Below are 18,718 nucleotides of genomic sequence, written 5' to 3'. Positions count from 1 at the left end.
TGTGGTGAGATCACCAACTAGGAAGTAGAGAAGGACAGTCAGAAGGAAATGCTGCTGGGGACAGAGTCAGTCCAATTAGCTGTGCAATTCCATAAATGCCATAATCCCATTAGATTGTAAGCCCCGTGAGGGTGGAAACCATATCTTCTGGCATGATAGGCAGTCAAGAGGTGGACTGTAGTGGAAACCCATGGGATTTCTGCTCACTGTTCCTCTTCTAGAGCTTGCCTCTCCTTCATTCCTCCATAGGATAACAACAGGAGCTGTAGTGTTAGTACGACATAACTCCACCCCTCAGAAACTCCCGAGGGGTCCAGGCAAGAGTCTTTGACCCAAAATACATCAGGAATCATTTCTCGGGAACTTGAAATTTAGAATGTAGAGAACAGAGATTGGGATTCACTGTAGCCTAGTTGTGTAATGTCATTGCTCTGGAGCACAGTTTCTCAACCCAAGTACCACTAACATTTGGGGTCAGGTGATTCTGCATTTTGAGATGTGGGGGGCTGTCCTAGGTATTGTAAGATATTTGACAGCATCTCTCATCACTGGCCTCTATCTACTAGATGCCAGTAGCAAACAGCCTCCTGGTCACGACAATCAAAAATGTCTCCAGACATAGCCAAATATCCCGTGTGTGGGGGGGGGGGCGGGTTTGGGGTAGTTGCCCCCCGTTGAGAACCACTGCTCCAGAGACAAGACCTATGAATTCCTGCTGTTGAGGCCCCAGGACTGTCCTGGCTCCTGTTTTTTCTCTAAATCTATTTGCTCAACTCTTTCCTCAATTCACTGAGACAGACACTTCTGCATCCTTAAAATAAATTCCTTTTTAAAATTTAGTTGTCTAAAATTGAGTTTCCATTATAAGCAACCTCCAGAACCACGGTATCACGTGCTAGGCACTCAATAAATATTTTTAGTGAGCAAACTCATCATACGAAAGTCCACTGGAAAGCCAATTAGCAAACAGAGAGAGTGTAAGGGTCTCAAGTTCCCCGAAAGTAGGGGGTCACCCAAGGTCTTACCATCACCCACAAACTGGAGCAGGGCCAGGTCAATCTGCCTCTTCCAAGGGGAGCCCTTCTGGAGGGCAATCCCATACCCAGTGGTGGCAAAGATGTACCCGCTCCCGATGGTCACCAGCTTGCAGCCTTCGTCCCTCCCCGCCTTGTAATTCAAGACGGCCGCGTCATAGATGAAAGCGTCCAGTTTCCTGAAATGACAAGAAACCAAGGAATGATGGAGACGCCAGGGTACCATCTCAGGGCCCAGCTCCCGAGGCCTGATCCAGCATTACACACTTTCTTTCACACAGGAGATGATGACTCATGGCCGCTCCGTCCCCTCATCATAAAAGGATCTATTTTTAATGAGGAGCTAAAAGCCAGACCCTTTTCTTTCCAAGTTACAAGAGGCAGCTAAATAAAGACATGAAGAATGCTTATGCCCAAGTGAGTAAACAGTTGAGTTTGCCGGTTTGCTAAGTGTTTGCCCTTGGCACTCCCAACAGTGGAGAACAGCGGCCTATTTAGAAAAGTTTGCCTCGGAACAAAATAAACCATTAAGGGACAGGAGAGTTTGGCAATAGTGTACGGAAAGGCAGAGGAATAAATAGGAATGATGCTTTTTCCTCCCCAAAGAAATATGCTGACTGTTCATTTATATTACAAAAATTATTACGCAGTAATTTTTAGAAAACCAAATAATGTAGAAAATATTAAGAATACAAGTAAAATTTAAATTGCCCATAATTCCATAACGCAGAGGCAACCTCTGTTAACACATCAGGGAACAGTCTTCCAAATGTTTTATGCACGTGCGCACACACATACATAGATATAGGCACACAGGGTTTGGCAAACTTTTTCTGTAAAGAAAACATAGCACATAGTTTAGGCTTCGCGGGCCATATAGTCTCTGTTGCATCACTCAACTCTGCTGTTGTGTCATGCTATAAGCTGAATGTGTGTCCCCCTCCAATTCCTACGTTAAATTCCTAACCCCCAGGACCTCTGAATGTACTCTCATTTGGAGATAGGGTCATTGCAGATGTAGCTAGTTAAGATAAGGTCACAGTGGAGTACAATGGGCTACCTAGTCCAACATGACCTGTGTCCTCATAAAAAAAGGGAAATTTGGCCACACACGGGAGAACGCCACGTGGAGGATGGAGTGACGCTGTCACAAGCCTAGGAACCACCGAAGCCAGGAGAGAAGCCGGAACAGATCCCTCCCTAGTCCTTTCAAAGGTAACATGGTCCTGCCGACGCCTTGCTCTTGGACTTCCAGCCTCCAGAACCATGAGACAAAAAATCCCTGTTGTTTAAGCTTCTTAGTTTGTGGGCCTTTGTTATGGCAGCTGTGGAAAACTCACACACGGCATGAAAGCAGCCGTAGATAACACATAACTGAATGAATTCAGCTGTGTTCCAATAAAAGGTTATTTGCAAAAACAGATTGCCCATGAGCTATAGTTTACCAATCCTTGTTTTAACCCCCAAAATATCACTATTCCGCACAAACCTTTTCACCAATTGCTTCCTTTTCTCATCTCACACCACACACAGTGAATGTGTTTCCATGTCAATAAACATGGCACTTTTTTCCTTTGTTGATATACTTATTTTTATTAAGGTATATCTCGTACACAATATAAAGTGCTAGATAAACTTTTACGTACGTATACATCCTTGAAATCGCCGCACAGTTCAAGGTATAGAACATTATCATCATCTCAGAAGGCCTTATGCTCCTCCGGTCAGCACCCCCAAAAAGCAGGCATCAAGGAACCCCCTCAACGGCATAGCTGTGCCTGATTCATTACCCAGGTCCCTATCAGTGAGCATGCATATCGCTTCCAATTTTTAGAGCCATATAACAAGCTGGAAATGATCACCCTTGAACATGGCGGTGGATGCCTCAACTCGAAAGCAGGCAGGAAAACGAAATCAGAGGTTACTCCACTTCCTGACACCTTCTCAACTTTATTGCCTTTCCATCCTTAACAAGAAAACATAAAACAGTAAAGCAAAGAAAAATAAAAGTGGCAGGGAGAGGATGTAAAATGCTGCATCCTCTCAGACACGGCTGCTGGCGGGTTCCCCATGGAAACAAAAGTCTCTGGAAGGTTTACGGCTGCGTTCTTCATTTTAATTTTTGTTTCTGTAATGGTTGGAGATGGGGGGGAAACTACTGGGCTTGTCTCACCGGGAAAAAGCCTCTGAAGCTTTTATCCTAAGGCTGTGGGATTGGAGACTTGGTTCTATACTCTGAGAGTAATACAAGGGGATCAGATCACCCAAGCGGAAGAGGAAGAAAACTGGGCATTGTCAGTGGTGACGGTGAACCGGGGCTGACAAACCAAGAGGAAACAGCCTTTCTGAACAGACAGCAATGCTGCGACCTGTGGAAACACGGGATGAGGAGATTTATGATGTCGGTTTGTGTATGATGGCGGTAGGGCGTGTGACAGGAGCAGGTAGAAGAGATCTGAGTTCTAGTCTACATTTAGCGGATGGCGCGACCTCCGGAAAGTCTCTTCCTTCTTTCGCACTTTTGGTTCCTCATCTGTGAGATGAGGTGGTCATTGTGGTCCTGCTGAGATGCACATCCAGCTGTGGCATTCTATGATACCACAAGCCAACAGTCACCTTCTGTCACTCTCCTTATGGGAAACTGAGGCTAGATAACATGGGTGTCCTGAAGACGTCAGGCCATGGATGGCATTTGTCTTCTTGATGAAGCTGGGCTGCTTGCAACGTCAACACTTCACATTTCAAAGTTGCCATGGAGATGCTGAGAATCTGAGTTTTATTAAGAGTTTCTAAGCCTTACCCATCTCTCTTCTCTCAGTTCCTCAAAAGATAAACATAAATACACGTGTATGTGCGCACAGGGGCATTGAAATGTTAAGGCCATCTGTCGGTGTTGGGGTGAAACCTCTCCCCCTCCTGTTGATCCAGCACACACTGATGCGTTGCCGGGATGGAAATCTAAAACTGTACCTGGCAATCATATGAGAGTTGTCCCACAGCAGTTTAAATCAGGATTTTATAGACAGGCACAGATTTCTGCAAATCATTACCATATTTCATGACAAATCTTCTTCAGCTGAGAAACAAACAGCCAGATGAGCAGAAAGAAAACAGGAAGTTTTCTAGGGTAACAAAGTTTGCAAAAGCAAGATGCTGTCAAGTCAGAGGGAGGACCACTGCAAAAGACACGCTTGGTTCTGAGCAAAGCAGTTACACATGGGGTGGGCTGGTGGCTGTTCTCTCACAGGGGTCTGGCCAAGGAGGGCCACAGATGGGCCTGCCCTCCACAGCCTGACTCTCTGCGGTCTCGGGGTCACATCAGAACCAAATCGAGAATGGCACATGAAGGAAACTGTGGGACCCCATGATCTTTTCTCTCCCTCATCTACGATTTTGGAGCTGGAGTCTAAATGCAATGGCCACAGTTGCCTACATGTCTAAAAACATCCTGGGGCTTATGCAGCCTCACTGATGGCGACAGTCGTTGTCTGCATAGTGCTTTACAAAACAGTGCACAGCACTTCAAAATATTGTCCCATAGAGGCCTCGCAACTGCCCAGTAGGAAGATATATTATTATTGATAATATTATTATTATTATTTTTCTATGTTATCTATAAGCAGGCGAGGTTCTATGAGGCTAAGGCTGCCTGGAGCTCATCAGTGACATTTCCAAACTCTGTACTACAAAACTCTCTATGACCGCACTCTCTCGGGGAATTTTCTGCAGTGATGGAAATGATTTCTATCTACGCCGTCTAATAAGGCTCTCAAGCACTTGAAATGTGGTTAGTGCAACTGAGGGACTGAGGTTTTCTTTTGATCTCATCATTTTAGTTTTATTTATTTTTACTTTACCCTTAATTTAGATTCTGACGTAAATGGTCAATGTGTGGCTGGTGGCTGCTGGAGAGGACAGCGCAGCTCTCCACATTCCGTGGTGGCAGGGAGGGCTGAGGGAGCAGGGCTGTGGGTTCCCCTCCTTGCTCTGACTCAGAGAGGTCTCCTTTTTGATCTCTTTTCAAATGAAAGAAAAATGTTCCCATCGTTAAAAAGAAAAAATTAAAACTCGCCGATGTCCTCAAGAATTTTGTGGTCAAAGACTCTGAGGCAGCCACCTGTATTTCTGAGCCTGAGTCCTCCCTCTGCAAAGCAGAGTGGACAATACTTGCCCTTTGAGGGCCGTTGGGAATAAGGTGATGCTATTAAAGTTTAAGATGTGTGCACAGTGCCTGGCACATAACAGATGCTCAAACCCCACAGACGCATTCAGTCGAGTTCGGAGTTTATGGCAAAGGAGCTCGCAACTTTTATGCATTCTATGTGACAAACCCAGTACTGAATACTCTATATGCATTATCTCATTCATGTACTCCTTCTAACTGTGCAAGGATGGACGTCCCACTGCGATCCCTATTGTCAGATGAGGAAACTGAGGCACAGAGAGGTAAAATGACTCAACACCGCCCCCCCCCCCCCCCACAGCTTATAGGTGTCAAAGCAGCATTTGGAGTTAGGCAGTCGGCTGCCAAAGGCCACAGACATAACCACAATGACCATGTTATCCATAAGATAAATGGAATATCCATGTGAAATAGACAGAGACAATTCTGTCTATTACTTATGAAATTCAGACTCTGGGGCACAGCTAAAAGTCAAGCCCAAAAAAGGAGACAAGGAAGAGACCAGAGAAGCTGGAGTTTTAAAAGGTTTGGTGGGCTGTTCAGTTCCGTCTCTTTCCCATCACATGCACAGCCGTGTAAGGTCTAGAGTCATCTTCGCAGACGTCTCTTGTCCCCAGCACAGCCTACCCAATTCCTTCAGGAGAACCTTAGGTGTAGATGGCCACATCTTCTTGTTGAGGGTAGAGAGTGAGAAAGAGAAAAAGACCCCCTGAAACGGAAGCCCAATTTAGAGCAAACTTTCAGGGGTAGGAGCTGTGACTGCGGGAGACAGTGATATACTAGGCTGCAGGGCGGCAACTGGCAGCACTGGGCTTGGAACAACACCAAGATTAAAGGCTGGCCCTGGAGCAGAGTCCCTCAGAACTCAGAGCAGTCAGCTGGAAGTATGAGGGCTCACAGTTAGCTTCGCTGCTCAGTGTTTCCAAGAGGAAATCATCTTTGTCCCAGCTCCTGCCCAGGTCACGTGGCTGTCCCTGGCTAAGTGCTTCTCTCACTGGGCGTAGGAGGCTCAAAGGACAGTGTCTGAGAACCGTGATGGGGACAGAGCCCCTACCCAGTCCCCCTCTTTGCCTCCACTCGCTACAGAAGGGTGATCTATTCTCCAAACACTTGTGACAAACGAGACGACACCTCGGCTCTCCAGCGTGAGGGATGCAACAGAACTGGAGCCTGAAATGAAGGCAGTGCTGTGATGTGCTGGCTGCAGGACGTGCCCACCCACCACAGGGCATCAGAGAGGCTGTGTGGGTGCTGTCACCCTCTCCCTGTCACCGGCAGTCCTCAAGGACAGCAAATGATTAACAATGACAGTAATTCAGAATGAGAGGGGGAAAGAAGACCTCCTTTCTGTAAATTTGCAAAGAAGCAAAGAGGAGTAGCACACGAGCCCCACGCTAATTTAACCTAGCAGTTTCCTGCTAGATTTTTCGACAGCTTTGAAGAGCTGCTCCAGCTGTCTCGAGTGTGGATCTGACCCTGCTTCTTCAGTCGGTCTCTCTCGTACCTGCACAATGGCCTGACAGTCCACTCCTAGTCCCAAGACTGCTGGTCAGCAAAGCTGATTCCCTCACACAAGAGAAGACTATGGCCTCAGGTCCAGGCACAGCCCCTTTGGGATGGGGACTTGTATTGTCAAGCAGCTTGACATTTCCTAATCAAAAGTTTCCGGTTTTAGCTCATCATCTCCTTATGCATGTTTTCAGATGCTCTCTGGGGGTCTCAGCACATTTAAAGGCTAATTATATAGTTAAAGTTAATTATTCATTCATTAACATTCAAGAAGCCTTTAACAAGACATTGACTTGCTCTGATGAATTAATGAAACCAGTGTGTGTGTGTGTGTGTGTGTGTGTGTGTGTGTGTGTGTGTGTTTTGGAGGTCTAGTCTAAAGTGTTACTGAAAATTAAACATCTCTTGGATGATAACTGAATGTACTTTTTGAGGTCACATCAAAGCCTTGCTTGGAAAAGAAACGCATCAGCCAGAAATTTAGGCCAGACAGCAGGTGGGGGCAACTGTGGAACGGTGGACAAGATTCAGACCCGCCTCTGCCAGCTCTGTGAATGAGACCCTGTCAGGAGACCTCTCTGAGCTCGGTTTTCTCATCTGTAAGATGAGTAACAGCATCCCTCTCACAGGGTGGCTGCTGGACAGATGGAAACAAAAGGGAAGGTGCTTTGTAAACTGCAAACCCTGATGCAAATTCAGGAGGTGGTTGTGGCAGTGACAACGTTGCGGGGGAGTGGAATTGGCCACCCAAAAGATATCTCTTTGGCTTGATTATTTATTTTTTGTTTGCTGAGGAAGATTAGCCCTGAGCTAACATCTGTGCCAGACTTCCTCCACTTTATATGTGGGTCGCTGCCACAACATGGCTGATGAGTGGCGGAGGTCCACACCCGGGATCCCAAACCATGAACCTGGGCTGCCAAAGCAGAGCGCACCAAACTTAACAGCTATGCCATGGGGCTGGCCCCTGGCTTGAGTTTTTTTTTTTTAAAGATTTTATTTATTTATTTTTTGTTTCCTTTTTCTCCCCAAAGCCGCCCCAGTACATAGTTGTATATTCTTCGTTGTGGGTCCTTCTAGTTGTGGCATGTGGGACGCTGCCTCAGCGTGGTCTGATGAGCAGTGCCATGTCCGTGCCCAGGATACGAACCAACAAAACACTGGGCCGCCTACAGTGGAGTGTGTGAACTTAACCACTCAGCCATGGGGCCAGGCCCCTGGCTTGATTATTTTTAAGAACAAAAGGCTCAAGAAGAAATTTGACCTTCCCCCTAACTGCCTAAAAGAATTTAAGATAGAAGGCCTGTCTCAGGAAGGACCTCTCACCACAGACAACTAGAGTATAATATGAACCAGGTGCAGCAGATAGGGAGGAACCTGGCAAGACCCATTTGATCAAGTCCTCTCCACATCTCACTGTCTCTGCAGGGGAGGGCAAACATTTGTTTACCAAACATTTGCTTTTCCTTCTCCATGTAAGTTGCCTTCCTCCCTTTGAAGTCTGAAACCACTACCTCCAACATCCCCCTTTGTCTATAGCGGAAGATGGTATTTAAGGTGGTGGCTTTGGCCATTTTGGCAAGTTATTGAGTTTTCTTGGGTTTCTTCCATGTTACTAAACTTTATTTGATTTTCTCCTGTTAATCTGTCTCATGTCAATTTAATTCTTAGACCAGCCAGAAGAAGCTAGAAGGTAGAGGAAAATTTCTTCCTCCCCTACAATGTCATCATGCAAAGAGGCAATGGTGGCAAGGATCATCAAGATGCACCCAGACACAGGGCTATTGATGCGGAAGGGCATTTATGGGCCTAAGAAGTAGAGCTGCTGAGGCATGGCAACCTTTGAAAGTGCCTGCTGGGGCAGAGACACTCAACATGCACAGACATTTTACCCGCCATCAGCACAGGATGGTCCAGAACTGGTTTTAGGAACATGGCCTAGAATCACTTTTTTATTTTTTTTTTGAGGAAGATTAGCCCTGAGCTAACATCTGCTGCCAATCCTCCTCTTTTCGCTGGGGAAGACTGGCCCTGAGCTAACATCCGTGCCCATCTTCGTCTACTTTATATGTGGGATGTCTGCCACAGCATGGCTTGCCAAGCGGTGCCATGTCTGCACCCAGGATCCGAACCGGTGAACCCAGGGCTGCCGAAGCGGAACATGTGCACTTAACCACTGCACCACTCGGCCAGCCCCTAGAATCACATTTTGAGTGAGTTTGTGAATACAAACTTTAAAACCAGAATTATACCGACATTGATGCTTTTTCACTAAGGAAGCATTTTTCAGAGCAAACTCTATTCAGCTAATTTAATTCCTAGATCAATGTCTTGCATAGCATAGTTAAATTGTTTCCAATTTTCTTGGAAACTATTTTCCCTGGGATCAATTCTTTTGTGTTTAAATTTTATAAGGATTTGATTCATTGATCAGTGTTTGGACTATAACAAATTTCACCCTGTGTGCTTGAGCTCTTGTCCATTGAATTTGTGTTGATTATTTCTACCAGTAATATTCACTGTGAACTGGGTGAAAAGACCGGCGGCTAACATTTATTTTTTAACTGAGAAAATTCTGAGTAACTTTGTAAGACAGAGACGCAGAGAAGGAGGGAGAAAATGAGGAAGGGAGAGAAAGAGGGAGGGAAAGATACAGATGGAAGCAGCACCAAGTAGAACAGGAAGACAGTGAGAGAGGAAGAAAGAGAGAAAAGAGAAAGAACAAGAAGGAGCGAGTGAGGAAAAGAGACAGAGAGGGAGGCAGACCCAGTAAGACACAGAAAGGGAGGGAATAAAAAGAGGGAGATAAACTTATAGGGGGAGACTAAGAGATGAAGAGAGAGGGAAGGAGAGAGACAGGGACAGAGACAGAGAGAAAAGGAGCAAACCCCAGAGATGCAGAGATGGGGTGCACACACTTTTCCTATTGACTAACAACCTCGAAAACAGGAAAGAGTTACAGCAAATTCTGCTTTGTTTCTGTTAAATTTAACATTAGACCCAAATTAACCATGTCTAAGGAGTTGACAGATCATGCAACGCAGCCTTTTAAGTTTTCAGATGAGGAAACTGAGGCCCAGGCCTTCCTCAGAGTCAGCGATTCCAGACCAGTGGACTATTGCCAAAGCAATGTGCCTTCGGGGCACCACTGGGGGCTTCCCAAATCTGAGGGCAAGTCCTCTGGAGGGATGTGGGGTCAGAGGAACAACACATGGGGCGTTGGGCAAGTCTGCGCAATTCTCTAAGCCTCGATTTCCCCATTGAACCAGAGGAAAACAATCTCCCCCACGTGGTGGGATGCTGGCTGGACGAAGTAACAGCTATAGATTTGCCTGGTGACCTACACAGCACGATGCAAATGCTACTCTTTCTTCATGCTACAACTCATCCTCTGACACAGGATGAGTATCGATTCCTTCTGGAATGTAAATCTTTTAGAATTCCTTAGAATATACTCTTTAAGGGTTGGGATCAGAGCTAACCATTCTACTGTGGTGCATCGCACATTACAAAGAATGCTCAAAACTGTGTCCTTTGTTTGGACTTTTCCTGAGTGTTTACTATGTGCCTGACACTGTGCTCTTTGCCTGCACATCTTAATTAACCCTTACGATGTACTCCTAAGTGGAGGAACCAAAGTTAGCAACATTTCGTAAAAGGGAAAATGGGGGTCTAAGAGGTTAATTAACTTGTGCAAGGCCCCACAGCTGGACCTTAGCAGAGAGAGAATTGCCATGCAGGATGCTTAGCTTATGAGCATCACGTCATACTGCTGGTAGTGATCATGATGCTGCTGAACTTGTCACATACCAGGAGTGAAAGACAGGGAAACTCAAAGGCCGGAAAACATGAAAATGAAAGAGAGAATGGGAAAAGAATCAATGTTTGAGAAAACCCTAATATGTGTCAGATACAGTGCCAGGTACTTTCTCTAAGGCAATTCATTTAATTCTCAAAGGAATTCTGGAAGACAGGATCTTAAAGATGAGGGTAACAGGCTCAGAGAGGTTATTTAACTTGTGAAAGGCACACAGCTGGTAATTATCAGAGCCAGGATGTGAAGCCATGGACTCCAAAGTCCATCTTTTGCACCCAAAGGCAACTCAGAAAATAAATGTCAATCAATCAATTGGCTGAATATGACTACAGTTTTCGAGAAAGTATGACTACTTTGACCCAGAAATTCTACTTCTGGCTATCATTCCTAGAGAACTACTTCAGAAGTGCACAGAGGACTCATCACACAGCCCATGACTAATATCCCCTGGAGGGAAATGGTTAATAAACTGTGATGTATGCAGAGCATCGAGTTGTTTCCAGCTGTCAAAGAGAACGAAGGCAAAAGACACCTACAGACATGGAAAGCTCCTCAAAACATATTATTAATTGAAAATCCAACTGTGACACGCTGCATAGTTCGATAGCATCCCACAAAATGAAATTTTATAATTATGTGTGGACATATAAATATATGCAAAAGCATATAACAAAGTCTAGGAGAAATGGCCCGTATAGCAAACAGATAACAGTGCTTACCTAGTTCGAGGGGTGGCTGGGATTGGGACATGGTCGGGGGGATGCTCACTTATCTGTATTTTTGATCTTTTACCATGAGAATATATTTTTCAATGAGAAGCAATACACAATAGCAGTTAAGGGCGTAGACGCTGGAGCCAGCTCCAATTCCAGCTCTGAAGCTTACCAGCAATTGCCTGGGCAAGCACTTAACCTCTCTGCAGGACAGTTTCTCCGTGTATACCACAGAGATGATAGACGTGCCAAGGTCGCAGGGCAGCCGTGAAGATTAAATGAGGAATTATAGGTAAAGTGCTTATACCAGCGCCTGGCACTGAACACTGAGACTGGTAGGCCAGGATGGAGAAAGCACAGGAATCAGCTAGGATAACAGTCACGTCTCCCGATGCTGGAGGGTCACACGCAAGCATCCGTAGTGCATACATGTGCACTGAGCATCCGGGTGGGATATAGCATCACTCCTGCAGCACATAATCAGATAGAGCGCCAAGCAGTGAGGACTCTTCCCCACCCCCCAGCCCCTAGACACGAGAAGAGAGCCTTCTCTGGCAGTGCTGACATTGGACACCTGTCAGAAGACGGTGTTGGGAAACCCACACTGTAACCTAGGTGAGTGTAGTGGGTTGAATAGTGACCCCCCCCCCCAAATTCATGCCCGCCCGGAACCTCAGAATGTGACTTATTTGGAAATTGGGTCTTTGCAGACAAATCTTCCTGGATTTAGGTGGGCCCTAAATCCAATGACTTCAAAGAAGAATCTCTAAGAAGAGGAGACACAGAGGGGAGAAGCCCATATGGAGATGGAGGCAGAGACTGGAGTGATGTGGCCACAAGCCGAGGAACGCCTGGACCCCCCAGAAGCTGGAAGAGGCAGGAAGGATCCTCCCCCAGAGCCTTCAGAGGGACCCTGTGGATGCCTTGATCTCAGACTTCTGACCTCCAGCACGGAGAGAGAATAAATTTTTGTTGTTTTGAGCTTCCAAGTTTGTGGTAATTTGTTAGGGCAGCCTGAAGAAACTACTACAGTGGGAAACCTGAGGGTGGTACCTGAGTCCCCATTACTCCTCCACCTGCACTTCTCTCAGTGGAAGGAGCTTGAATTGCCAGGGCAGGAGCAGCTGTTAAGGGCTGGCCCCAAGTACTTGCCACAGGGTATGAAGGGTGTCCCCCAACCTGTGCCAGAGGCTCCCATGGCAGAGCTAGCCCGGCACCAGGAAAACTCACTCCTCCCTGTGGCTGCCAGAGCAAGACACTGGCAAGAGGACCCATGGGGCTGATGCTTTAACACCGTCCCCATTTTAGCACCGAGGCCAGTGGGCACCCTTAGACATTTTCTCAGTGGCGAGAAGGGAAGCACACTACTGAGATTTTCCAAATCTGAGCTGCTGATGGCCAAGAGCATCCACCTGCCTGGTTCTAAACCCCACTACCTCGTAACAAAGAGATGCAGCACTTCCCAGGACCATTTGCTTGTCAGGACAAGCAGAGCCAGCACACGATGGGTAGAAAGGGATGTTGGGTTGAGTCTGTATCCCGGCTCTGCCACTCACTTAACCTTTGGACAAGTTGCTCTGCTCCCTGAGCCTCAGTTTCCTCTTCTGTAAAATGAAGAGAACACATCCTTTGGCAGACTTGAATCAGGATGCAAAGCGATCACATATTTGAAGTCCTCATGTGAGTTCTACAGTCAATAAGAAGAGATGATCCCTAAGGAGATGGAACCTGCCAGCGAGCTCCTGCTTCTTCAGTCTCCCCAGGAGGAATCTCTTCACCGCATGTGTCTAGGATAAGGAATACATCCTTTTTCTCATTTGTTTTCCCCTGTGAGTTCATTTCTTTCCCCCATCTCAAGGGAAGGAGAAATATTGCTCCCTTTTAAAGCAGTAGCAAGGCTTTCAAAGGAAAAAGATATTTTAAAGTACGAACAAAATCGGTTCTGGGTTTTGTATAAAAGTGGGCAATTAGAAACAAGCTAACTGTACAAGGTTACGAGAACGTTCATATTTTTTACTTTAGGTTGTGACTCAAAGCATGCGATCCAGGGCAAGTGTGACCCCCAGACAAGCTATTTAATCTCTCTATGCCTATTTCCTCGATTGTAAGAGGAAATCACGATAGCCACTGTCTGCTAGGGTTGTTATGAGGTTTAAATAAGATAATGCAGGCAAGACATTCGGAACAGTACCTGGCACATAAGCCAATAAATGTTATACATTAGTTAGAAATGCCTCGCTTCCTTCCCTAAACAATTCAGGTAGTTTATTCAAATTGCAATAGAATAAGGTGAAAACATATGGACAAAGCAATTTGAGTTAAGTGAACTCAGAGGTGGAATAGGAGCTAAGGCCTTATGCAAAGTCAGGAAGGAGCTATTCGGGTCATAAGCTCTCGGCAATCGCTAACAGAGGATCATAAATTAAGCTCGGAATTGTGTAGTAGTCCAAGCAAAAAGAAAACTACGAGTAGTTTCAGGAAAGGAGTTGTTTGCAAGATAGAAGCATGCCTTAAAGAGAAGAAAAACAATGCTGTTCACGGCACAGAAGTCTGGGAGATGATGTAGGATCATCTCAACAAATTGGTCTAAAATAAGGATACGGGGCAAGCTTTCCAAAATAACTGTTTCTAGTAGGGGCCTCCAATGGCAGTCGCAGTAGGATGAAAATGCAGAGCAGTAAAAGTTAAATTAACTAATATTCCTCTAGCTCAATGAAAAATCACCTGGTCACTAAATGCGAAAACTGCCCAACAAAAGCGTACAGATTTAACAAGAAAAGCAAAACACGGATTTGCACATACACCAATTCAACGTGTGTAAATTGCATAAACATGTGAAAAAATGCCAGAAATGCAGGAAGAAATGAAGCATTATGTTCAGAAGAAACTTTTTTCTGATTATTATACGTAATACTTTTATTGCAGAAAATTTGTTAAATATAAAAGGATATAAAGAAGACCATAATCCTAGTTGCCTAGCCATATTTCTGATAACATTTTGATATATTTCATTGTAGTCTCCTTTCTTCCTTTCTCTCTTGCCTTCTCTTTCCATCTCTGAGTTTACAGAATTGAGAACCCACTTTATCCAATTTCCCCCCTCCATTTTTTCTATTTTTAACACCTTATGAGTGGTCTTAAAAATCCTTTCATGTTATTTTAATAGAGTTAAACAGAAATAATTTCAAGTACAAAAAATAAGACATCTGTGCTTTCCTGAGTTTTATTAAGGAAAAATTCCTAACTCTATGATGTGGCAGCAATTATATTTGAGCTTTATTTGCAGTGTGGGGGTGGAGCTCAGAAACCAGGTCATTGTCGATCTGATTTTCTGTGGCTGTGACGCTATTCCATTTAGGAGACCAGCTCACTGGACCCGGGTGTCCACTCCTGCTTTCAAACTCAGCAGCTGGAAAGGAACCCTCTGAGTTTGATTCTGCTTGTCTGATAAAATACAGCTAATAAAACCTCCACAAATGGCATCCTTGGAAGATCTTGCTCTGCACAGCAACTAAACATCAACGAGGATCCTTATCCTTCCTGGTTATCCTTCGCCTTGGCGATTTCAACATCCCTGGACCAGTTTCTTTTAAGGATGGAAATGAGGATGCTGTGATCTTATCAACTCTCAGATTGTCACTTAATAAGTATATATTATAGAATATATGTCTATTATACACCATATTAAATATGCATATACGTCTATATATAATATATAACTTCAGTCTCTAATTCTCCCCTCAGCTCTAACGTCGCATAGTCAACTGTCTAGCTGGCATTGCCAAGTGAGGAGTCAAGTCTAACTCCTACACTTAATAATTTTACAATGTAGTCAGTTAAATAGCCTGTTGTGTAATTAGTTAACCTCATTGAGCCTCAGGTTCTTTGTCTCTTAAAGAGGAGAATAATGGTACCCAGCTCACAGGAGTGTTGTGAGGACTGAATGAGATTATGCTCAAGGCTGTATCTCACAAATTGCTAGGTCTCAATAAATGCAAGGATGATATGGGAATATGATGATGTTCTCCAACTTAACACGCCCAAACCTTCCACCACACCTCCGCTCATTCTTGTCCTCCTCCTGAAATGTCCTTCCTCTGCCTTGCTCTGTCCACGCCAGACAGAACGCCATCTCTCAGTATTCAACTAATTAACCTCTCAAAGCCCATGGACTACCCAGAAGTGCTAATACAAATGTAGATTCCTGAGCCCACAGGCTCTGAGAGCCCATGTGCTGGAATAGGGGTTCAATGATCACCTTTTCTATGAAGACAGTTCTGACACCTGCAGGTCGATATGACCACTCCCTCCTTTATTTTCACAGACACATCATTGAGGACAATTTGAGCCATGCAGAAAAATGCTTATTGGTCAAAAGTCAATCCTGCCTTCCAATTCTCCTCTCCATCTACTCAACGTAAAGGAAGCCAAAAGACGTTTGTCTGTGTCCTGACATCGCTGGGTTGGAAATGAAATCAGATCGGGAAGTGGAGTGGCCTGATGGCTAAAGATTGGTGTTTCTAAAGGAAATTGGGACTTTTTCATAAATTTTTATACACATAATTCCACATTAAAATCAGTTAAAATTAAAAAAAAACACAAAGCATCCCACTGTGTCTTGAAATATTAGGCTCTTTGGAGTCCTAGGGATGTTGATCGTGGAATTTAAATCTGGCATAAATGCTATGCTTGCAGTTTTCCACTTGCCAAAACTGCTTGGAGAACATCGGCTTCTGATGACTGAGCATTAGTAAGGCTAAATCCGTCTCCATGCATTTCAGCTTCAGTATCCTCCTCTAGAGCAGATGTTCTCAAAATTTGATTAGTGTGCCTCCGAATCATCTGAAGAGCATCTTAAAGCGTGCCGATTTCCAGGCCCTTGCCCCCAGAATTTCTGATTCTGTGGGCTTGGCGAAGCTTAGGAATCCACGTTTTTATTCGACTCAGGCTACAATTTGAGAAACAACGATCTAGAAACCTGAAGTCACAAAGTGCTCATCCACCATTGGTTCAGGAGAGCCCCACATGTCACGACAGATCTATTCCTGAAAAATCCTATCTCCGTCAATGTTTGCACGTCAAATCTTATTTTCTCATCGATTTACTTGATAATTCCTGGAATGCTTTGTCTCCATTTATTATAGATTTCAATAAACAATGAAACTTAACTTACTTTCAAGTTTCTCTCTGCCTAGCTCTTCTTAAAGCAACTATGGATACCAAAGATAAGCATTTGGTTGGTCTACTCTTTATATGCTGTCTCCATAAAATGTGCTTATCAAACTCCTTTAGAACAGCAGTTCTCAAATTTTAGCATGTATCAAAATCACCTGGAACAGAAGGGTGCTTGTTAAATGCAGATTTACATGCTCCATCACTAGAGAGAAGGTCCTGCATGGGGCCCAGATACTTGCATTTTAATGAGCACCCATGTGATTCAGGCATGGCTGGTCCATTGGCCAGGCCTGGAGACACCCAGCTTTGGAGAGTTATTCTAAATCCTTTCTGCAAAACTGACAGCTGTTTATATATGTGGCTCGTCTGGATTTTGTATTTTGGAAAGTTCTAAATAAGTGTTCGAGTGTTCAGTACAAATAAAAGAATCTCAGAACTGTTTCAGAGCTCAAAGAATGGATGGGGACACTGTGGCTCAGAGAGGCGACATGACTTGTCCAAGGCCACAGCTAGCTAATGATGGAGCCCGGACTCAAACCAAGTTGGGACTCTCATTCAACCAGAATCCAAAACCCCTCTTGTGTTCCAGGCTCTCTCAGAAAATTACGACCCCTGAGGAAACCTCCCCATTTCACTGCCCCTGGTGTGTACACGTCTTCACTAAGCAGCCGATGTCACTGAGACTTGTGCGGGAGGGGTAGGACCCAGCAGCTGCTCTGGGTCTAAGGCAAGGCTGGCTGGATTTTAGGGTATTGGAGGTCATACAGGGAATGTCCTGAGGTTTAACGATTCAGGAGTAGATGGGGCACTTCCCTTTACCTTCCTAAGGGAAGGAAACTTCTAGAGATGCTATACCTGATGAAGGAGGAGAATGACTATTTTTTAAAGCCGGGTGGTGTGTACATAGGAGTTCATTTTATTATTATTATTGCTTAAACAATGTGAGAATGCCCTCATGAAATTTACACTTGTAAAATTAATTTTTAATACATTTCATATTTTAAAATAACATATTTCATAATGAAAAGTTGACAAAGAAACAAGATGTAAGAGGGAAGAAAAAGACTAAGTGTGGTGAAGTAGACACTTGAAAGACAGAAGCCTCACAGTGGGAGGATGAGCAGAGGTGGTCAACACAGAGTTTATCACATCTTGGCGCAGTTCTATGGTGATGGTTCTCAAATTTTGTTTCTCGTAATCATCTGAGGAGTTGGAATCACATGGCACACTGTGCACCAAGAAAAATTCCAAATATTAAAAATGCAACCAAAATAGAAGAAAACAAGAGAAAATTATTTTGTAACCTCAGAGTGGAGAAGGACTTTTGAATTATGACTCAAAATCTAGAAGCCAAAAAAAAAAGATCGTTAAATTTGACTACAAAAAATAAAAATCCACATGGAAAAAATATCATCCTTAAGCTCAAAAGACAAACAAAAAAACTGGGAAGACTGTTTGTAACCACACCAGAAATAAAGGGCTCATTTCTCTAATACATCATTAAGAAAAAGACCAGCAAACCAGCAGAAAAAAGAAAAGAAAGTTTTCAAACAAGAAATTGCAGATGGCTTTTAATTTCAAATGAAAATATGGTAAAAATTTACTGATGATAAGTAAAGTGCAAATTAAAATATACCCAGCATGTGTTTTATCTTTTATCTTAAAATCTGAGAAGATGGATGACACACTGTTGTTGGCACAGACTTTGGGGAGAGAGGCATTCTCATACATTGAGGGGGTAAAAGTGAATTTCCTTTGGAAGGAAATTTGTCAATGTCTGTCAAAATCACAATTATCTGTAGTCTTTGACTCAGTATTTCAATCAATTCATTCTACATTGCATGTGACACACGTGCATAAGGATGTTCACTGCAGTATTTGCAACAGGAAAAGACTGAAAGCAATCTAAATATCCATCAATAGGGGACCGACTCAACACCGTCTGGTACATTCACACAAGGGATGACTATGAATCTGTACAAAATAACTTTGTACCTGTTCATGCATTGACAGAGAAAGATCTGGAAGGATACACAGGAAACTAGTAAATGTGGTTACTATGGGGGTACAAGGCAGATGAAGAACAGTGTGGAAGGAAGGCTTTGCACTGTTTATCTTTTTATATAATACTTTTTGATTTTTGAATCATGTAAATGTACTATCTAATCAAAATTTAATGAATTTAAATAATTAACTGGGGAGCTGTTAAACACAGAAGCAGTTTCCCCCAACATTAACCGCACTGAAATGGAATCTCCAGGAATGATCACTGCCATGCCCTCACCAC

The 18,718-nt window shown here is 44.1% G+C and overlaps 1 protein-coding gene across 1 annotated transcript in view; it reads right to left on the bottom strand.

Annotated features, from left to right (window-relative positions):
* GRIN2A (glutamate ionotropic receptor NMDA type subunit 2A) overlaps positions 1–18,718 on the bottom strand; it is a 361,604-nt gene that overhangs the window by 31,800 nt on the left and 311,086 nt on the right. Inside the window, exon 12 of the mRNA XM_008526526.2 lies at positions 1,026–1,213. Coding sequence (XP_008524748.1) covers positions 1,026–1,213 — 188 coding nt within the window. The remainder of the gene's footprint in view (positions 1–1,025; positions 1,214–18,718) is intronic.

This window comes from Equus przewalskii, chromosome 12 (assembly GCF_037783145.1).
Source record: "Equus przewalskii isolate Varuska chromosome 12, EquPr2, whole genome shotgun sequence".
NCBI lineage: Eukaryota > Metazoa > Chordata > Mammalia > Perissodactyla > Equidae > Equus > Equus przewalskii.
Note: the sequence above shows the minus strand (reverse complement) of the source record. Positions and strands in the feature narration are given on the sequence as shown.